We start from the raw sequence: 23048 nt of genomic DNA on the forward strand, positions 1-23048 counted from the left end.
CCAGGTACAGAGCCAAGCAAGGAGAACCCAGGTACAGAGCCAAGCAAGGAGAACCCAGGTACAGAGCCAAGCAAAGAGAACCCAAGTACAAAACCAAATATGGAGAACCCAGGTACAGAGCCAAGCAAGGAGAACCCAGGTACAGAGCCAAGCAAGGAGAACCCAGGTACAGAGCCAAGCAAGGAGAACCCAGGTACAGAGCCAAGCAAGGAGAACCCAGGTACAGAGCCAAGCAAGGAGAACCCAGGTACAGAGCCAAGCAAGGACAACGCAGGTACAGAGCGAAGCAAGGAGAACCCAGGCACAGAGCCAAGCAAAGAGAACCCAGGTACAGAGCCAAGCAAGGAGAACCCAGGTACAAAACCAAATATGGAGAACCCAGGTACAGAGCCAAGCAAGGAGAACCCAGGTACAGAGCCAAGCAAGGAGAACCCAGGTACAGAGCCAAGCAAGGAGAACCCAGGTACAGAGCCAAGCAAGGAGAACCCAGGTACAGAGCCAAGCAAGGACAACGCAGGTACAGAGCGAAGCAAGGAGAACCCAGGCACAGAGCCAAGCAAGGAGAACCCAGGTACAGAGCCAAGCAAGGAGAACCCAGGTACAGAGACAAGCAAGGAGAACCCAGGTACAGAGCCAAGCAAGGAGAACCCAGGTACAGAGCCAAGCAAGGAGAACCCAGGTACAGAGCCAAGCAAGGAGAACCCAGGTACAGAGCCAAGCAAGGAGAACCCAGGTACAAAACCAAATATGAAGAACCCAGTAAAAGGAAATGCAGAAAAAGGAAAAGTAAATGCAGAAAAGGTCATCTCCCCATCCAGACAGGATCATATTCCACAATGGGACACAAATCAGGAGTGGCAGGGAATACACACATGGAAGAACAGGTTCAAACTGTACAAAACGGATGTTCAAACCATTTTTAAACTTTGCATATTAACAGGGACTTAGTAGATTTGTTGTTGTGCAAGTGGAATAGTGGAGCACTCAGCTTCACTCACTCTAAAGGAGGCCTGGGCCTATGCTTCCTCATCCTGGTCTTTCTAATCTCTCATCCTCATTCCTTACCAGCCTTGGAACAATATTTCTCACCCACTCCCTCCTTCCCACGCTGAGCTCTTTCGACATCTGTGATGTCTTTTCACAACGAGGGCACCAACACCGAATCCAGAAATTCTAGATGAGGCTCAAGCAGACATCGACAGAATGCCAGCACGACTTCATACAACTTTAACAAAATGTCCCTCCTGATGCATCTTGGGGGTTAATTTGCCGTATCGATATCATTGGTCGACAATGTGCAGACTACCTTCATCCGCAACTACCCTCAATCTCTTAAGCAATCCACCTTCACAACAAATCTCTCAATGAAGAACAAACAAGACTCCATGACCTTCCTCACGACCTTGAATTTACATGACGGACCCAAATTTCCACTTCTGTGTTTACCATTTAAATTCCAAAATTAAAAAGTGCCAAAAACTGATCTCCGCAGTATTCCGCAGTATTCAGACAGTATTCCCTTGAAGATAAATGTCTGATCCTGCAATTCCCTACATGTTTATCTTCATACATTCTCAAATATCTAGTTTTCATTTGCTATTGTCAAAAATACTGATCCTGGAGCATTGCAACCTTAAAATTCCCAAATTTATATCTGTGCTCACGATAGTATCGGTCTCCAAGAAAACCAGAATGGCAGTTGCGGTATTTTTCCTGCCATTTTCTCCACAAGCGCACCCGTAGAATACGCACTAGTGGACTCGGCTATCTCACTGGGAGGTCTTCCCAAACTACCCTCGATCCACGGGCCATGGAGCTGCGTAAGTGAGGAATCGAATGCTGCTCGGGAGGTGGTAGATCTACCGCAACCGTTGGTGTTCTCGTACCGATAGGTTTAGGGACTTATTTTGCACTCAATATGGCATGAGCAGGATGTAGCTGATAGAGCACACACTTGACCACCAACTTTAAAAAAAAAAAATACTGCCTCAAAGAAACCCGCACCAGCCGATGAAACCAACGGTCAACCAAAATTCCTGATATGGCCGACGTGTTCTTCTGAATCACAGGAAGTCGCGCATGAACAACACGTATAATTCCCCTGCAATAACAAGGGCTTTTTGCTTCATTCCAGGTGCTTCTTCTGGGACAAGTCCCTTACATTTCAACCCTAAGATAAGTTTTTGTTAATAAATTTAAGAAGTTCAAGAGATGTTCAAGTTTAAGTTTAAGTTCAACTTTAAGAAGTTCAAGTTTAACAAGTTTTTGTTAAGTTTAACAAGGGCTTTTTGCTTCATTCCAGGTGCTTCTTTTTGCTTCATTCCAGGTGCTTCTTTTTGCTTCATTCCAGGTGCTTCTTTTTGCTTCATTCCAGGTGCTTCTTTTTGCTTCATTCCAGGTGCTTCTTTTTGCTTCATTCCAGGTGCTTCTTTTTGCTTCATTCCAGGTGCTTCTTTTTGCTTCATTCCAGGTGCTTCTTTTTGCTTCATTCCAGGTGCTTCTTTTTGCTTCATTCCAGGTGCTTCTTTTTGCTTCATTCCAGGTGCTTCTTTTTGCTTCATTCCAGGTGCCTCTTTTTGCTTCATTCCAGGTGCTTCTTTTTGCTTCGTTCCAGGTGCCTCTTTTTGCTTTGTTCCAGGTGCTTCTTTTTGCTTTGTTCCAGGTGCTTCTTTTTGCTTCATTCCAGGTTTCTTTATGCTTCATTCCAGGTTTCTTTATGCTTCATTCCAGGTGCTTCTTTATGCTTCATTCCAGGTGCTTCTTTTTGCTTCATTCCAGGTGCTTCTTTTTGCTTCATTCCAGGTGCTTCTTTTTGCTTCATTCCAGGTGCTTCTTTTTGCTTCATTCCAGGTGCTTCTTTTTGCTTCATTCCAGGTGCTTCTTTTTGCTTCATTCCAGGTGCTTCTTTTTGCTTCATTCCAGGTGCTTCTTTTTGCTTCATTCCAGGTGCTTCTTTTTGCTTCATTCCAGGTGCTTCTTTTTGCTTCATTCCAGGTGCTTCTTTTTGCTTCATTCCAGGTGCTTCTTTTTGCTTCATTCCAGGTGCTTCTTTTTGCTTCATTCCAGGTGCTTCTTTTTGCTTCATTCCAGGTGCTTCTTTTTGCTTCATTCCAGGTTTCTTTATGCTTCATTCCAGGTGCTTCTTTTTGCTTCATTCCAGGTGCTTCTTTTTGCTTCATTCCAGGTGCTTCTTTTTGCTTCATTCCAGGTGCTTCTTTTTGCTTCATTCCAGGTGCTTCTTTTTGCTTCATTCCAGGTGCTTCTTTTTGCTTCATTCCAGGTGCTTCTTTTTGCTTCATTCCAGGTGCTTCTTTTTGCTTCATTCCAGGTGCTTCTTTTTGCTTCATTCCAGGTGCTTCTTTTTGCTTCATTCCAGGTGCTTCTTTTTGCTTCATTCCAGGTGCTTCTTTTTGCTTCATTCCAGGTGCTTCTTTTTGCTTCATTCCAGGTGCTTCTTTTTGTTTCATTCCAGGTGCTTCTTTATGCTTCATTCCAGGTGCTTCTTTTTGCTTCATTCCAGGTGCTTCTTTTTGCTTCATTCCAGGTGCTTCTTTTTGCTTCATTCCAGGTGCTTCTTTTTGCTTCATTCCAGGTGCTTCTTTTTGCTTCATTCCAGGTGCTTCTTTTTGCTTCATTCCAGGTGCTTCTTTTTGCTTCATTCCAGGTGCTTCTTTTTGCTTCATTCCAGGTGCTTCTTTTTGCTTCATTCCAGGTGCTTCTTTTTGCTTCATTCCAGGTGCTTCTTTTTGCTTCGTTCCAGGTGCTTCTTTTTGCTTCATTCCAGGTGCTTCTTTTTGCTTCATTCCAGGTGCTTCTTTTTGCTTCATTCCAGGTGCTTCTTTTTGCTTCATTCCAGGTGCCTCTTTTTGCTTCATTCCAGGTGCTTCTTTTTGCTTCATTCCAGGTGCCTCTTTTTGCTTCATTCCAGGTGCTTCTTTTTGCTTCATTCCAGGTGCTTCTTTTTGCTTCATTCCAGGTGCTTCTTTTTGCTTCATTCCAGGTGCTTCTTTTTGCTTCATTCCAGGTGCTTCTTTTTGCTTCGTTCCAGGTGCTTCTTTTTGCTTCATTCCAGGTGCTTCTTTTTGCTTCATTCCAGGTGCTTCTTTTTGCTTCATTCCAGGTGCTTCTTTTTGCTTCATTCCAGGTGCCTCTTTTTGCTTCATTCCAGGTGCTTCTTTTTGCTTCATTCCAGGTGCCTCTTTTTGCTTCATTCCAGGTGCTTCTTTTTGCTTCATTCCAGGTGCTTCTTTTTGCTTCATTCCAGGTGCTTCTTTTTGCTTCATTCCAGGTGCTTCTTTTTGCTTCATTCCAGGTGCTTCTTTTTGCTTCATTCCAGGTGCCTCTTTTTGCTTCATTCCAGGTGCTTCTTTTTGCTTCATTCCAGGTGCTTCTTTTTGCTTCATTCCAGGTGCTTCTTTTTGCTTCGTTCCAGGTGCTTCTTTTTGCTTCATTCCAGGTGCTTCTTTTTGCTTCATTCCAGGTGCTTTTTTTGGGACAAGTCCCTTACATTTCAACCCTAAGATAAGTTTTTTTTAATTTTTAATCGAGTTATTTCCAACAAAAACTCTTGGAAAGTGAAGGCCATAACATCTCAGCGTCAGGCTATCTCGGCAGGGCTGCTCAGGCAATCCTTAGGCCGGCTTCCTTTGCATCTTGGTTTCATTCCATCTTTATCCAGCCAACACCAAGTTTGCTATTCATCGCTTTAATCATCATCGTGTTGCTGCCGATCGAGCAGTCATTCGGCCACAATCCTGGTCGGGATGCAATTCTGACATGGGAAGCCAGGGCAGGAATTTGGAATTTGTTCAGGGTGCCGGAGATAGCTCGTCTACTCTTCACGAAAGACACCCCGTGGGATCCTTAACATTCACAAAGTAATGCAGGCAGGTGGGACACCGGGCTTGGCGTCCATCCGAGGAACGACACACGCATTGATGCCTCATCCGGGCTGCGAGGTACCAGGATGATAGTTTTTAGCTGTGCTGAGATTCAAAACCAGGCCAGACAGCTTGAAGTGAGCAATGAACTGGCAGGTGGGCCAAGAGATATGCACACTTACCTTTAACAACTCTAATCATGCAAGAAGAGTAAAAGCACCACCACATGAGCACCGCCCAATCAGAATCAAAAGCCGTTTGAGTGACCAAACTGAAGCTGACGTTTGCATTTGAGAGTTGTTGTACATTTGGCATTCCGAGCTTCATTATCAAATGTAAAGATAAACGGTAACCACTCAACGGCCAACGGTGATTGTCGAAGGCCTCGTCGTTTTCTTCTGGTGTGGCGAGAACAAAGACTTTCCCTCGGATTTATCGAGCAGGGGATCTCTTATCAATAACTTCAACAAGGCAACGATGTCAAACAGCTCGAGAACCTTTCATTTCCTGAATGTGGTGAACACGCATTTGGCTGAACGGTTACAGAAACGGATTGGTGACGCATTTGGTAATGGGAAACAAATTGGACATGGCGAAGGACGACAAATAACGGGTGTGGGGAGGAATGAGGGGAATGAGAGGATGCTCGGGGTGGTCAAGGTGGATACAGAAGGAAACTAAGGAAGGAAAAACTAGAAATTTGGTAGGAAGAGGGATTGGGGGTGCTCGGGGAGGGGGGCAGGGTAGAGGAAGAGGTGACGGCTGTATATAAAAGGTCATGTTGTTGGATGGGGTTGATCTGGAATGGTGGTGAACAGCTACCTTGAAGACCTGGATGAAAGAATGAGATTAAAGAATGTGGAAAAAGATAAATGAATGAGTGGAGGTGAGCAGCGATTCTGGATTCAGCAGAGTTTCACCCAAAGCGGGTTCAACGTGAGAAAACCTTGGGGGAAGGAGGGCACGGGGAATTGGAAAGGGTGGAGGGTGCAAGATCGTAAAAGAGGAGGAAGACAGAGACCACCGACCTGTCTGCAATGGGAATGTGATAGGCCCATAGATTCAGCTTGAATACGAGAGATTCCAATGATCTTGAAGGCCTTCCACGGTGTTTCGCCGAATTTCCTTGTAATTGCAATCATTGGTGTCGGCAGACAGCCGTGATTGGTCAAAATGCAATTGTGACCCACATGTGCTTCGCAGCCAATCATGGGGAGCAATTGTTTTTCCTCCACAATAATTACTCGGAAATTCGACCAAAGTTGCATTTGCTGCTCAATGGCTCATTTTGGGGGGTTTCCCCGTATGAACGTGTAAAGTTGAAAGTATAACAAAAACGACTTTACATTTTCTTATTTTATTTCACCGCAACCTCAGGCAAAGTCGGTTGTCCATAGAACAAAGTCAAAAGCTGTGGAACCAAACATGTCGTCATAGAGATTAAATAAGAAAGGCCCAATGCTTTGTGGGTAGCCGTTTGTTTGCGAAGATGAACACGAATCGCCAGCACTGACAATGATACGTGAGATTGTGCGTGTACTCACACGGTATGTTCGGTGGGTGTACATCCACAGGGACCAAGCACTGGAAACTTCTAACCACCATGGTGTTATTGCGCGCGGTGCTATGAACTATAACATGTGGTGCTATAACATGTGGTGCTATGAACACGAAAAGTTAAGAGGCAGAAAACTTCTCCTGGTTCGTTCGATCAAACTGCTGCATCCTGGCTTCGATCTCCGGCCTGAAATGGCGGATCAGACCCTGCAATCCGACAAAAATCAAAGCAATGACTTCACACCGGTTCAACGAGACTTTGCGACTAATTAACAACCGAATGAACTTGTCAATTCCCCAAAACTATCCAATGTCTGTCGAGGGATGATACATTTTGAGGAAGTTTAACATTTGAAAGGAAAACCATCATTCCAACCCAGCTTGTTCTTGACAGTGGCAGGGCCACAATCACATAAGCATACAGTTCCGACGAAATGCCCACAGTCCCATATTTGAACAGTGGAGAGCAAGTTTGCATTTTACACCTGAGGTTGCTCAGCACACTGTTATATGAATAAAAGGGATATTAGGTGTTTACCACAGAAAACTGAGGAAAGAACATCAAAAATTAAATGAAATGAATGAATGAATGATCTTTTTAAGGCCATTTTCCCCGCTAGAGCGGGGGTTAGCCTTGCGGGCCCCATGACAATCATGGTTCCCTGTTTGAGGCAACGTTTTTATGGCCGGATGCCCTTCCTGACGCCAACCCTTGGTCGCCTCTTACGATGCGCAGGGATACGGTGTACCTATTCTAAATCGGGGTACACACCGTGATCATCCATCCCAGCAAGCTGGTACTCAATTGGCCGACCTCGAAGGATGACGGGCTGAGTCAACCCCCCTGGCGTTAATTCAGCGATCGACCGGGATTCGAACCCAGGATCCTAGGATCCCAAGCCGGCACCCTAACCGCTAAGCCAACACCAGGGATCAGAGTGCAAATTAAATGTTCCTGACATTTTGAAATCCAAACTACTCGACTCATGTGTTTAACACTCGGCCACCACAATCCACCAATCCAGCAATCCCAGCAGCCCAACCAGCCTCTGATGTACCGACCTGCACAGGCCAGGCTGCACCATCACCAAGCGCACAGATGGTGTGGCCCTCGATCTGCTTGCTGATCTCCCACAGCATATCTATCTCGTTGACACGAGCACGTCCCTCCACGAAGCGCCACATCATTTTGTTCATCCACCCCATACCTGTCACAACAGCAGAGGAATTTGCATACGTGCTGGAAAAATGAGTAAAATGTTGAAGGTCCATCCGAGGGACAGTCCGGAAAGTTGCAAAGGCCAAGCTGTTTGATTCTAATACTGTGGGATCTCAGGTTCACATCCCACACGCTACGTTTGTTGTCTACAAGTATCCTTGTAACACCTATAATATGCCCCCATAGCACTCATCAGGTCATACAGAGAAGAAAAATAAATTGAAGCGTCCAGGCCTTGTTTGATAAAGTACAATTGAAAGAAGCAAAACCTGCCAGCTTGCAAAAAGGCCAAGTGCAAAACGACAATAACGAAAAAAACAAGCCACGAATCACTGTTTAAACGAGAGAGCTCATCAAACGCCTTACCCTGCACATTCTTGAGGAAAAAAATGACATGGGCTGAGTCTGCGACCGGAAAATTTGATTGGTCAAGATGATAGACGATTTAAAATGCCGTAACAAGTACAGCTAGACGGAAGGATTTTGAAAGTGTGAAGAAGGCAATTTGTGTTCGACAGTGTTCAAGTATATAATTAATCGAAATAAAATAAAGGTTTTATAGGTTGTAGGAAAAAAAAAAACAAAAAAAAACTTTTTTGGGAACTTTAATTTCATTTCAAGAAGTCTGATTCGTGGTCAAAATATAACACTCAATTGAAATAAAGTTGTTCCTCAATCATAAAATGAAGTTTACAGACAGGCAAAATGACTCAACTGCTGAACTCTGCTTTTTACTTTGCGGCAATGGTGTAATAGATGAATAAATAATAATAATAAAGAAGAAGAGGAAGAAGAGGAAGAAGAGGAAGAAGAGGAAGAAGAGAAATAAGGTGGTACATTATTCACACTAAAACCCTCAAAACGCCCTTCGTCAATTGCGGCAGTGTTGGGACTTTGAGGAAGTAGTGGCATCAAAAAGGCAGCCTGTGTGACCCAAGCTTGACCCACTCTGCAGAGAAAGGCCTTGTGGGCATTTCTGTACAAAAAAAACATTTGTATGTGGGCAGTCAAAGCAGAACAAGTCTGATGATATGGCGTATCGAGGAACCAGATTTGTGAAACCAGGCAAAGACCATTTCTAAACACACGATGAAAAAATTAAACTCAACAAGATTGCAAGTTCTCATCAGAGACACAGCCCCAAAATACCTCCAAAAAGGGACGTGTAGATTTTACATTTAAATAACTAAACAAACAAGACGTCGTACAGAACATGATACTTGCTAAATCACAAACAAATTTCACCTTAAAAATATTTGGCGGTTGAATTCAGTGACCTGATCTGCAAATGTTCAAATTTCAAGTCAATCAGATGAAAATTGACGATTTTAGAAATTTGGCAAAGCTGTTGACTTTTGGCCAATTTTGACCTCAAAATCAATCGGCTTCTTGCTTATGACCAACTCTACCGTTTGGTGAAGTTTCACGAAGATCGGTTAAAAATTGTGACCTGTAGGTGATTGACATACAGGCAGACATACAGACAGACATACAGACAGACAATAATACACGCGACCAACCAATTTAATTGAAAATCCCCATTCTTCCCACCTAAATCAAAGTTCCATCAGGGATAACCCGATATCAAATTTTGAGTTAAATTGTTTTTCCCCATATTGACCTGGTGTTGGCTTAGCGGTTAGGGTGTCGGCTTGGGATCCTAGGATCCTGGTTTTGAATCTCAGTCGATCGCTGAATTAATGCCAGCGGGGTTGACTCAGCCTGTCATTCTTCCGAGGTCGGCAAATTGAGTACCAGTTCACTGGTAATTCCCTGTGTGTCACAAGAGGCGACAAACAGGGTTGGCGGCAGGAAGGGCATCCGGCCATAAAACATTGCTTCAAGAAGGGGACCACGGTGCCCCAAAAAGGCCAACCCCCACTCTGCAGGGAAAAATGGCCTCTAAAGGCCATTTTCACCCCTGGAAAGGCCCAATATTGACCCCTGTAACTCCAAGTCCCCAACTGCTGGGCATGAACCAAAGATCAAATCCAAAAACTTATGACATATTCCATGAATCCCCCAGTGTTGATTGCATATACAAAGTTTCATTTGAAAATGTTTATAGGTTGTGGGGAAAAAACAACTTTTTCGGAAGTGAATTCAAGTTTGAGTTGATGGTTAGGTGGAAGTGCTGTGTAATGGACATGTCTGTCAGGTAAAGTGTTTGTTGCTCAATGTGTTATCATATAAAGGGATGTATGATTTAAGTTTTTAGTTTGTGATAATACTGTCCTGTCACCAGCGATTAAGACTGCTGGATGACGGATAACCGGAACGGTCCTCAATTCCGAAGCGCGTAACTGAAATTGGTGTTTGGTCCGTCGTGCGCGGGTTGAAGGAAACAACAAGCACTTACCTGAACGGAAGCACACAGGTTTATTCCCGAAGCCACAACAAATTAAAAATGCCACAATAATGATTTAATAAAAATAAATGCAAGACGAAACGAGAACGGCACTCGGTAGAGAGCATACCTCCGCCTGGTTGGCCATATCACTCAATGGTGAAGAATCACTTTAAAAATTCGACTAGCTGGATCTGGATCCAGATCTTCACCAAAACTGAATCGATTCTTCCTCGTCACACACACAACCTGTCCAACAAGTTTCGTCCAACTCCATCCATAACTTTTTGAGATATCCTGCTATGTATCGTTTTTGTCCCCATCTCCCAATGGTGAAGAATCACTTAAAAAATTCTCATACGCGGATCCGAATCCGGATCTTCACCAAATTGTAATCATTTTGCTCTTGTCACATACGCTACATCTCTGCTAAATTTCGTTCGAATCCGTCCACAACCTTTTGAGATTTAATTTTTCACAGACAAACAAACAGACAGGCAGACAGAGGTGAAAACATAACCTCCATCCACCATTGGTGGCGGAGGTAATAAATGTTGAAGTAAACCAATTTCAATTCCGACTTTGAGGATCCTCCATTCAGACACGAATACAAACACACAGGGAAATAATAAAGTAAAATAAAAAGTTTCCCATTTAATCGGCCGGCACCCTCTTTGGTCTGGACAAAATGTCTTTCAGGGGCTTGGTGGTCGTTGCAGCCGGTGTAGCCAATTGCGCTGGAAGCTCTCCAAAAATGGCGCTGAAACCGCGCGTCAAAAACGCCCAGGCGTAAGCAAGCAGCAGAGACAGCCCTCTTTCGCTCTCCGCTCTCCGCCCTGTCCCAAGCGCCAAGAGCCCCACAAACCGCTGCCAAGACCTCCTCCTTGTTGTTAAAATTGCCAACGTTCCACTAGCTTCAACAAAGCTCTCCTCACCAGCCTGCACAACAAAGGCTGAACCTCCACCTTCAGCACAAAAACCCAAGAGAGCGATTCTTCTTTCAACTGTCCTTTTTCCCTAGAACTTTCTCACTCCGATGTCACACTGGCCAATTGCCGATCCCCAATGAATCACCCCATGGTCATGCTCGACCAATGACGAACTTTGGGGCGAGGCCTGCCGGCTTTGCTTGGCGTGAGCGTCATTAAGGTGTGGCGCACCTGCCGATCGGCAATGTTCGGGTACTGTCAGCGTACGTGGCGGTCCAATGGAAGCCCTGCATGGCTGGCCTTGTTGTAGTTGTAAAAATGTAGGGAAAAGCCATAGGGTGCAATCACATACTGGGGGAAAATAACCTTAATCCCGATCTAGTTACCACAGCTTCACCCCTTGTACGAAGACACAAACGATCTTAAGCTCCGGTTTCCCTACTTAAATACATTGAGATGTCTCCTACGAGTGCACGGTCCATGCTATACCTATACAATCCTATCTGTACTATGGGATTCCTCCATTTACCCCCACAAACGTAACAATACTTTAAATAAAAGTAGTAATTCGATAAGTTTGAATAGGGATATTGTATTGCTGTGTTGACCAACTGTCTGGACACAACTTTGAGGTTGTGGGTCCATTGATGTTGAGTAATCTACTGATGTGGACCTACAGTCAGGGTTGTGGACCTGCCATTTGGAGAGATTCTGGGCTGAAAGGATTGAAACTTCGATGAAAAGCTGTGCCCAGCTGATGATCCGGGCAGATGGAACATCAGTCAATTGCTTATAAGTTAAGGTTATAACTTCAAATATAAAATAGCTTTTAGAAGTACATATTTATAGTGTGTGTGTGTGTGTGTGTGTGTGTGTGTGTGTGTGTGTGTGTGTGTGTGTGTGTGTGTGTGTGTGTGTGTGTATTATTATGTCTGTTTCCTTCTTTGGACAACAGTGCAGTAATTGGTCTTTATTTTGATTAAAATGTGCCTGCAATTACATTTTTTGGTATTTGACCTTTTAAACCCACCTTAAGCCAAAATTATACTGCTCTTACACCTTTGTACCATAGGGTGATCATAACTACCAAGTTTGGCTGAATTTCAGCCCAAACGTTTAGGAGGAGATTGCGTGGCGGATGGCCAGACACAGACGGACGGAGACGATTAAAATCATTGGTTGGGCCATTCCCTTTTCGTTTTTTTTTTTTCCAAAAAGTGTGGGGATAGTAAATTGAAGGTGGTACATAGGTAGGTAGCGGTGATGGTGAAGTGCATACAAATAAATAATTCAAGGTGTTACATAGGTTGTACAATGATACAGTACATTCATAAATAAATGATTCAAGGTGGTATGTTGGTAGGTGATGATAAAGTGTAAAAAATAAATAAATAATTCGTGGAGGTATGTCGGTATCAGTCATGGTGATGGTAAAGTGTACATAAATGGATGCAATCACAAAATCATTTGACATGCCTCATGACAACACAACATGCATTTTAAGGCCATTTTCCCTGCTAGAGCGGGGGTTAGCCTTGCGGTCCCCATGACAATCTTCTCCATTTTGCCCTATTTTCTGCATCTCTCCTTGTTAACCCCCTTGCCCGCATTTATTCTTCCACCATCTTTAGCCAAGTCTTTCTCGGTCTTCCCCGTCCTCTACTTCCTTCTACATTAACTTCCATCACTCTTCTCAACCAGTCGCTTTCATCCTTCCTCAACACATGACCAAACCATCTCAACCTGTTCCTCTTCACAGCATCAATCACAGGCAATATTCCCATCATCTTTCGCAATCCATCATTTGTCTTCCTCTCTCTCAACGATACTACGCACATCCATCGAACCATTCGCATTTCCACCCTTTCCAGCCTTCGTTGCTGCTCTACGTTCATTACCCATGTCTCGCTCCCATAAATCATAACACTTCTCACACATGCAGCATACACCTTTCCCTTCAGCTTCAGCGACACTCTCCTCCTAATCAGCATGCCACTCAGTTCCCGAAACTTCTTCCATGCACATCTCACTCGAGCAACCGTTGCCGAGTCTGATCCACCTTCTCCATTCAGCATGTCTCCGAGGTAGCAAAATGTTATCACACCTTCCAGCTTCACGCCGTCTCCAAGATCCAACTCAACATTTCCTCCATCTGTGCACACCTTACATTTGAATGTAGCTGCCACACTGGTAAATGACCCTCTCAGACCACGACATTTTTGATGAACCCACTCAGCGCACATTGTACATTGAATGGAGTTCACTCCGACACCCTTCCTGCACATAGCACACGGCCACTTCCCAGTTCTTTCCACCTCACCACATGCTTTACCACTTGCCATCACCTTCGTCTTTCCAATATTCACCTTCAGACCTTTTGTCTCCATACATTCCTTCCACTTGTTCATCTTTTCCTTCAGTCCATCCATACTTTCCGCAATCAACACCAGATCATCTGCATACAACAACTCCCACGGTAAACCCTCCTTTACGTTCTGAGCCAGCACATCCATCACAGCTACAAATAGTAGTGGACTTAGTACCGACCCCTGATGCACTCCCACCTTCACCTCAAACTCACCACTGTTCCCGTCCTTCGTCCTTACAGCTGTGCGTGCTCTTTTGTACAATGCCATCACTACTCTGATCAACCATTCCTCCACTCCTAACTTCCTCAATGCCCATGTCAATACTTTGCGTGGAACCCTATCGAATGCTTTCTCCAGCCCTCATGGCCAGATATTATTGCATAAATGTGCCAAATATGAGACATGCGTCCAGTCATTTTCAAGTAGAGACTACGGAGAGACGAACGGGAAGACGGGCAGTCAGACAGGGCCCAAACTACAAACGCCCAGCGAGGCTGACACCGAACTCGAGCAAAAAAAAAAAAAAAAATCATACTGTGTTGATGAGCTTGATAAATGAGCCAAAGAATGAGAGGTGAAAATGAGATGGGAAGGAATAATGACAGTGTGCAAAAAATAAATGGATTATTAACACCTTGATTCAAATTCGCACAGAACATATTGCTCGTGCAGTCATCACAAGATTACCTCTGGACTTTCGAGGAACAAATAATCTTTTCATTCATTTTCCCATTGCTGTTATTACCCTCGCCAGAGGAGAGGGTATTGCCTTCGAGTCCATTTGTCTGTCTGTTACTTGCGAAAATCGAAGATTTTTCAAGTGTATTGGTTGGTCTTAAGTTATTCTTAAAAAAAAAAAAAAAAAAAAAAAAAAAAAATTCTGTCTGTCTGTGTCTGTCTCTGTTTGTTTGCCCGCACAAAAGAAATACGATTTTATCTGCAACCGTTGGTCCGATTCACAGGAAATTTTCACCACAGGTGCAACTCCTGTAGAATTTTTAAATGATAATTATGACGTCATAGGTCACGTGGCACAGGCGCCATCTTGGAAAAACTGAAAAACTTTGCACCTCTATATCTCTGAAAGGGGAGCGTAGACAAAATTGAGACATGGCTTATTGTAGAGAACTCTCCATGGGGAATAACACGTTAATGATGAGGTTCCTCTGTTCTGACGTCATAATTCGACAAGTACAAAACTTCATCCGATCAAGATGAAATTTCTTGAGTGTCATCTATGGATAAATTGGTGAATAAAAAAACATGTTGACATCATCGGTCACGTGGTTCGGCCGCCATATTTGTTTTAACATAAAAAGCCTTAAAAACCATGAAAACACGTCCTGGTGAGGGTCTGCAATCTCCGATTGCTCTTTCTTGCTTACATAGGAGTTGTGACAGCGCTAAACAATCGAAGTAGTTTACACATCATCGGCACACATTTACCTTCTCGGCACGGAGTGCACTGCCCACAACTCTCATGCTTGTAGAACTCGATGAGACGGGCAATTGCTCGAATAACATCCGTCTGCAGCAAAAGTCAATACATCAATGTCACGGTCATCCTCAATCGTCCACACAAAAAACAACCTGCTCGTCGACTGCAGCAGAAATACTGCAAAGCATTCTCTTGTCAAATCCGAACGGTTAATGGTGGTAAAGAAATGACGAGCAATATGTCACACCGAGCTTACCGACTTGTCCATGACGATGAGTGCCGCAGTTCCGAGGGCAGAGTTCACCTCAACCAGAGCATCAAAGTCCATTATGACAGTCTCGCAAACGGACTTGGGAAGAATAGGTGTCGACGAGCCGCCTGGAATTACGGCTAGGAGGTTGTCCCAGCCCCCACGTACACCTCCTGCATGAACAGCGAAGGCTTATGAGCCATCCGATTCGTTTCACTTACAGGACCTTACCAGCCACCCATGTGCGTTTGCGAGCCCGCATTAAAAGGTCCAATCAAACAATGGCTCATATCACTAACAAGTCTTAAATAAAATTGGTAGCAATCACTTGGCTGTTTGAAAGCATTGTGGCTGGCTGAGAAAATAATTTACCCAAAACTAGAAACAAAGCATTTCTACTTCTGATAAAATAAACAAGAGCAAACGAAGACACTTCTCCCTGCTCTCAAATGTTGTGGTTGTGTGCTTCCCCTTCTCTCCCCATCTTGTCTTCCGCTCCCTCTTTTTGTATATTTTGTTTGTCTGGTTGATTTGTCTGTGAAATAAATGTTAGCTCTTTCACGAGCCTCGATTCAGTATACAAAAAAAAGAAAACATGAAAAAAAAAAAATCATTAACGTCATAATTATAAAACCAGAAAGCATCTCAAAATACAAAGCCCGTCCACGTCCGCTTTGTACTTAAGCCAACAAAAGCTCAATTGGTAAAAGTGTTATGGCCTGGACAGACATACTGAAGCTCTTCTTCTTCCCTAGCATTATTAGCCCACTTCAAGTGGGGGTCCTAACATGAATTCCGCTCCACCATTTGGGTCAATCGTATATACCTGTTCTTTATCCACACCTTTCTCCTTCACGTCCACTTCCACACAATAAATCACTCCATCTCCTCTTCGTTCTTTCCCACCGTCTCTTTCCATGTGGGATCATTCTTATCATCCTTCTACCCACATATGCCTCATCCATTCTCATCATGTGCCCATACCATGTCAATCTACTAGTTCCTCACATGGTTACACCACAACAATCTCAGCATCCTCATCTCAGTCAGATCAAATCTTTGCTCCAACCTTCTTATCATCCATCGGCCTTGTCAATGCGCCTTACAACACCGCAGGCCTCACCAACGTTGTGGACACCCTCTTTACCCAACACCTTCCACACTTCAACAGGTATCCTATCTGGCCCAACTGCCTTACCATTCTTCATTCTCACTAATGCTCTCCCTACCTCCTCCTTCTGGACTCTCTCCACCCCCACCACTTTTTCCTTAAAGTTGTAATCCAATATGATACCAACACCCTTTCTGCTCCCATCTCCACCACTGTAGAAAACTTTGAAGCCGCCCCCTATGTCTCTGGCCTTGTTTCCTGCACACGCAAAATCAGTACCCTCCTCCTCTCCATCACATCAGCAATCTCTCTGCCTCTTCCAGTCATACTTCCCACATTCGATGTGGCTACCCACACCTTCTCGCTCGTACTTGCTTGTTCCACCGCATCCACTGTTGATGCGGTTGCCCTTGCCGATTTCTCGCAGCAATCGGGTGATGTTTCTGTGCGTCGTATATGGAGTACACCCCACCATGCTCCACATTCTTCAGGATCCATATTCCATACGTTTCAGAAAATAGGTTTTACAGCCGAATGCCTTTCCTGATGCCAACCCTACTCCTTTAATCCGCACTTGAGACCGGCAGTGAATGCGCTGGCTTGCACATCACGCAAGTAATTAAACAAATATTTCACGGAAACCGCTGAATGGAAAAATTTGAAACTTGGCACATTGTCAAGTATTCCGGATGGGGAACAAAAAACATGTTAATGATGACATCATTGGTGAAGTGGTATACCAGCCATAAATGTTTTAATCGAATGCCTTATCCTAAAAATCTGAAATTGCATCCACATGATCTGTGACCCATTTGTATTGAAATATTAAATGTAAGACATCAAAGGACACATGGTTTGGCAGCCATATTGGATTTAACCTTAAATCTTAAAAAAACATCCCCCAAACCACCAAAGTGATCGACTCGAATCTTTACATGCGTCATCAACGAGTCATGGCGATTAAAAGTTGATCACGAAAACGTCATCGGTCACATGATATGGCAGCCATATTGGATTGAAGGAAAATATTAAATAATTATATCTCAGAAACCGCTTATCCTATCAATGCAAAACTTTACAGATGTCAAACAACACCATTGCTGCATATAGTTTGAAAATGATGACGTTGTAGGTCATGTGGTTCAGCAGCTATCTTGGATAGAAAAATGAACCTTATCCAATCAACACTAAACTTCACAAACGTGATCCCCTACCCATATTTCAGGTCTGTCTTTTGGGACGGCCACTGGTAACATGTAACCCAGTGCTACCTGCCGCATGGTCGAGTTGTTGGCGACTAAACAGACACCCCTCACTGGCTTTACTAGTGGGTGACTGACACCCTGCCAGGACCAAAACAATCAACTGGCCAAGGGCGGATGCACTCCCGTAGGGATCATCCAAGTAAGGAGATGGTGTCTCCTAAAAAACACCCATCCGGTTTGGACCAGTTCGAGTCATACCAAAGACTTTTAAAATGGTACATGATAGAGCACAGACAATCCCCATCGGTTGGCATCCATGGGGAAGAGGAAATTCCTCTTGAGGAAATGCCCCGCTGAGTACAGTGAGAAAAGCGGCGCCATTGTCATGACGTCGCTGGTACCGAGTATCGTGTGTGTGTGTGTGTGTGTGTGTGTGTGTGTGCTAAATTACAAGCCTTAGTCCATGTATATACAAAAAACATATGCAGAGTGTACATTTTTGATGTCATATGTCACGTGCTTTGGCAGCCATATTTGCTTGAAAGCCGATATTTAAAACACTCTCTTCTCCTAAACCGCTTCATCAGTCGATGTGAAACATGTCATGTCTGGTAAAAATGTGATCATTTAGAACAGCTGAAGGGATTTAAATCAAACTTGTTTATTTTTTTTGGACCGTCAACGAGGGCATCTACCCATTATAACGGGCAGGGACTACATGGAGGCATATTGGTGACGCAGTCACATTGCTCTAGTTTTCTCCGTATTCTCATAATAAAGGTTTGTTGAAAATTTGATGACAAAAGCTCAAATGGTAAAAAAAGTTGTGGCTTGGTCAGACAGACGGAGACAGACAGACAAGATGGGATTGCAAAAGCCCATCTTCCGCTGCACTAGGGAAAGGCCCAATAATAACAAAAGGTCAAACAGTACCAACAAACCATCACATCGTTCCCACAAGCTGCATTCACCAAGCTGGTCCAATTTAGAACACCCCACAAGTCATTGGGAAAAAAAAAATACAAACCATTAATAAAACATAGTATTAAAAACCAAATAAACAGAGCACGGACAAACCCTGAGTTGGCATCTAGTAGGGCAGTGAGTGGGGTGGGTGAGGGAGGGATGGAGGAGAATTCTCCTTAATCGTCCCACTGTCTGTGGGGACAAAAGTGACGTCACAAGTTGGTGTTGCAAGCACCCAGATGACACCTGGAAGTTGGGGCACTTCCCCAAGGTCACTGTCTGCGTTTGTCTGGTCATGTCTGGTGTTGTCCAATATGTCCGTGTGCAAGTGTGCAAGTAACTAGCTCTTCAATGACCCTTAGAAGCCTTAACCAAAAAGTTATTGTAATAAACAAAACAAATATTTGGTGCAAGTGTAACGTATATTCCTGTACCGGCATGCCTCTCGATGAGCTCTTTCATGGAAATAGACATTTCCTCCTCCACCGTGCATGGGTTGTTGACATGACCGGAAATGTTGAACAGCTTGGTTCCAGAGTTCCTCTCGCGACCAAAGCTGGCGAACCACGTTCCACCACGACGACAAATAGTCGGAGCCACGGCGACGGTCTCAACATTGGCCACCGTCGTGGGGCATCCAAATAAGCCTGGGAGGAACCGCAACGATCCATTTTGATCAGAACAAGCATATTATATTTGGTTTGCCCTGGAATAAAAAAATTACAAGATTAGGAGCATGGAGGCTGCACATCATTTTTACGGACAAGTCACCAAAATGATCAACAATGTCGGGAATACACCTGAATTTTGGGTACGTCAGCACGATGGGAAAGTGTAAAACAAAGGAGTTATTTTTTTTTTTACTCAAGTGCGTTGATTTGCAGCTTGTTCTGCATTTTCTTGAGCCTGGACTTTCCTTTCCTCCCCCACACAGTCCATCTTTTGCAGAGGTAGTGGAACTGATATCGGATATGTGGAATTACGCGTCAAGTGGCCTTTCCTCATCAGTTTCCTTTCGCCTTCAGTTTCACTTTCGCTCCAATATTTTTAAAAAAACATTTCTTTCCCACTCCCACTTTCCCACATCTCGGAAATCGCTCATGATCATTTTATTATGTGCAGCAAACCGAATTGCCCTCATGAACTGAACGTGTTCACAAGAAGCATCACGTCACAAAAAATCCAGACGTTGTCAATGTCTATTTAAGTATTTCAGAGACTAAAACACGTGAGCATGAACATCGAGGAAATGGAAGAGCTTTCAGGGATCACAAATTACCTTTTTCACCATAAATACATGACGAATAAATTTTTCATAATCCTATTATATTATCAAGGATTTTAAAAAACCCCCAAAACAGAAAAACAACAATTCAGCGAACAGCTAATAATTTTCCACCAGTACACTGCGCACGTGAGGAACAACTCACCGTCGAATCAAAACCACAACAGACTATCGTAGCAATGCACCTGTCATTGGGAGGTTAAGATCAAAATTACAAAAAATATACACATTGAAAAAGCCTGTGGTACAACTTTCATTATGCGGCAAAAAACGTCATCGTCAAACGTTATGCGATGACCGATGTGCAGCAAATCAATGAAATGACCGAAAATGAAATATCGCCGGCAGCCCTGAACAAATTAAAAATTCCTGCCTTGATGAGCAGGGGGCAGTGCATTAAGGGCACGGACCCGTCTCAGCAATGATGCAAACACCAGGCCGAATCTTGGTCCAACAGGCCCTCGCCAACAATGGCAGGATTTGATGCAACGAAGAAAAGTAGATGTCAGGCATGGCGATGATCTCACAAAGGAGGAAGTTTGGAAAGTTTGACAGCATTTTAAGGGAACAAATGTCGCACACAAATGATTCAGTGTAGTGTTTGCAGGAAATAGTTTGAGGTTTAACACAAAATTGTTGTTGATGTTCATTCAAACTGAAAAAAGCAAATGTTGATTGGCAAATAAATTGCACACACGTCATCTAAAAATGATTGACCGATTGATTACTCCACATGTACGATCCAAGTTGATCAATACGAGTTTAGGATCATTACCCTGAACATGTGAAGTGAAAAGCGGGGGTAAGCGAATGCTTCACTTTACCCGTCTGTCTGACCACAAACGTGAGTTTATGATTGAGGAACAGCTTCCTTTCAATTGAATATAATATTTTGATCATTAATCGGAAAACGAACCTGTAGTTTAGCAGTACTTTGGCTCTGAAGTTGTTCTGATCACGCATGTGCGGAGAGAAGAGAGATAAAAACATTTACACTGTCTACCTGTGTCGCAGTTAGACAAAATTGAAAATCATTCCAAACAGGAAACCTACTGTTTTAAGGACGTCACAAAGGACACAAAACTAATATCAGTGCCGTATATAAAGAGAGTCTGGCCAACTGAACAATTGGCGCCATTTTGCTCCCTGGCAAGTCGCGGCCTATTTAGTGCGCAGTACGAGAGAGACGGGAGCCAATGTGGATACTCCTACTAATATGTATATCGCTGCAGATCTAGGCAATTTACGAGTATGAAACGTGGTGATGTGAAGAATAGACATTTTATACCCTTTGAATACCATCCAAAGATGATATTTTCAGTACTTTTCCTGTATTCACCGATTGAATTCGGTACATGCCGGCTGGCTTTGGCCTTCGGCTAAATTCAGAGTACTACGGCCGTATTCCAGCACATCGAATGGCCAGCTTGGACATAAGAGGGAGGAAAATCCGCGTTTCCACTGGTAATAGAGTTATGTTCGCTTGGAGGCCAGGATAGGAATATAGGGAACAATGTCTTTGTGTCGAGTGCATCCAGTGTTAAATCCATATAAATACATCCAGTGTTAAATCCATATAAATACATCGTGTTAAATCCATATAAGTACATCCAGTGTTAAATCCATATAAATACATCCAGTGTTAAATCCATATAAATACATCCAGTGTTAAATCCATATAAATACATCCAGTGTCAAATCCATATAAATATATCCAGTGTCAAATCCATATAAATACATCCAGTGTTAAATCCATATAAATACATCCAGTGTCAAATCCATATAAATACATCCAGTGTTAAATCCATATAAATACATCCAGTGTTAAATCCATATAAATACATCCAGTGTCAAATCCATATAAATACATCCAGTGTTAAATCCATATAAATACATCCAGTGTCAAATCCATATAAATACATCCAGTGTTAAATCCATATAAATACATCCAGTGTTAAATCCATATAAATACATCCAGTGTCAAATCCATACAAATACATCCAGTGTTAAATCCATATAAATACATCCAGTGTCAAATCCATATAAATACATCCAGTGTTAAATCCATATAAATACATCCAGTGTTAAATCCATATAAATACATCCAGTGTTAAATCCATATAAATACATCCAGTCAAATATTGACCCTTCTGGAGAAGAAACATATGAACAATTGACAATTCCAACCGTAACTGCCAAGATCAATTCTATGATTTGAATGTATTATAATAATTACACGACGAGTCACAATATTGTATCCTTAAATGTCCATTCCCCTTTCTTTTTTGTGTACTTATTTATTGATTTTTTTTTCCCAATGTTCCTTTATGCAATACCTTTCGTTGAAATCTAAAATGTTTCCTTATTTCTGGCTAATTTGCATTTTTATTCTATACATTAATTTTGATGCATAATATACATATTCATGTAATTTTATTTGAGTATATTATTTATATGTATATCTAAGTTTTATGAAACACTATTATTATTACTAGCAACGGTACCCGCCCTATGGGCGGGGCTTCAATTGGGAAGCCCAAATGAAAAGGAAAAATATCAGAAATTGAACGCTTTTTAAATTTTAAATGATTCATATAAACATCCGTTGAATCATATCACACGCAAATCATCAAAATCTAAACAGTACATGGCGCCCATTTTGAAAAAAAGATTGAATTCTGCACAACGGAAGCGGCCGCTACACATCTTTCTCAGTCGCACGCTTATGTGTGAAGAGTGCGCGCCGAATCTGTAACATGGAAGCGGCCGCTACACCTGTTTCTCAGTCGCTTTGCACATGCTGCCGTGTTACTTTGGAGCCGCACGTTTATATAGGAAGAGTTCGTCAGGAGTCGATCTACTCTCTCCTGGTACGTAGAATAAACAGTATTTGTAGAATTTCAACAAAAGCCACATCACTGTTCATATCGGTAAATATTATTCCATCGTGTTTGGAAAAACTGGAAAAATTGGAGAAACAATAGAGCCTATTTTACTCCCAGGGGTCCCAGGAATACTCACCCAAAATATCGTTGCGATCGGTTGAGCCGTTTTTGCGGTACATTCGAACGGACGGACGGACATTTGGTGAATTATAGTAAGATTATTATTATTATTATTATTATTATTATTATTGTAAACTTGACAAATAACCGTCTTCGGACTTCCTTGTCCAGTGTTTGACGTTCCCAATAAACCAAAATGATTGAATGATTGATCGATTGATTAGGGTATTTGTACGAGACAGAATCAAGAAAATGACAGAATTTTATTGGAACAATCCGGGACTCCGCAATTTAAATCAAGAGTTAGAATGAACGAAAACACATGACACATGCGACAAAACACAGAGAATGAAAATCGGAATTTCCAAACCGTTATTGTCATTACTAGTACACGTTTGCGGGGCATCGTAGGGGGGATGAACAGCATCACATGATGACGACCTGTCAGTTACGGATAATGATACCATGAACGGATATCTAGCATTTG

The 23048-nt window shown here is 43.0% G+C and overlaps 1 protein-coding gene across 5 annotated transcripts in view; it reads right to left on the reverse strand.

The window, feature by feature from the left end:
• Positions 1-6221: 6221 nt before the first annotated feature.
• NDUFV1 (NADH:ubiquinone oxidoreductase core subunit V1) overlaps positions 6222-23048 on the reverse strand; it is a 90046-nt gene continuing 73219 nt past the window's right edge. For all 5 annotated transcript variants that reach the window (XM_068135193.2, XM_068135192.2, XM_068135194.2 and 2 more), the window contains exons 7-11: positions 18706-18918; positions 14996-15162; positions 14748-14829; positions 7500-7645; positions 6222-6644 (exon numbers count right to left, since the gene is read on the reverse strand). In XM_068135193.2, coding sequence (XP_067991294.2) covers positions 6558-6644; positions 7500-7645; positions 14748-14829; positions 14996-15162; positions 18706-18918 — 695 coding nt within the window. In that variant the 3' untranslated portion in view covers positions 6222-6557. The remainder of the gene's footprint in view (positions 6645-7499; positions 7646-14747; positions 14830-14995; positions 15163-18705; positions 18919-23048) is intronic.

The sequence above is a fragment of the Myxine glutinosa genome, chromosome 14 (genome assembly GCF_964187855.1).
Source record: "Myxine glutinosa chromosome 14, kmMyxGlut1.1, whole genome shotgun sequence".
Classification (NCBI taxonomy): Eukaryota; Metazoa; Chordata; class Myxini; order Myxiniformes; family Myxinidae; genus Myxine; species Myxine glutinosa.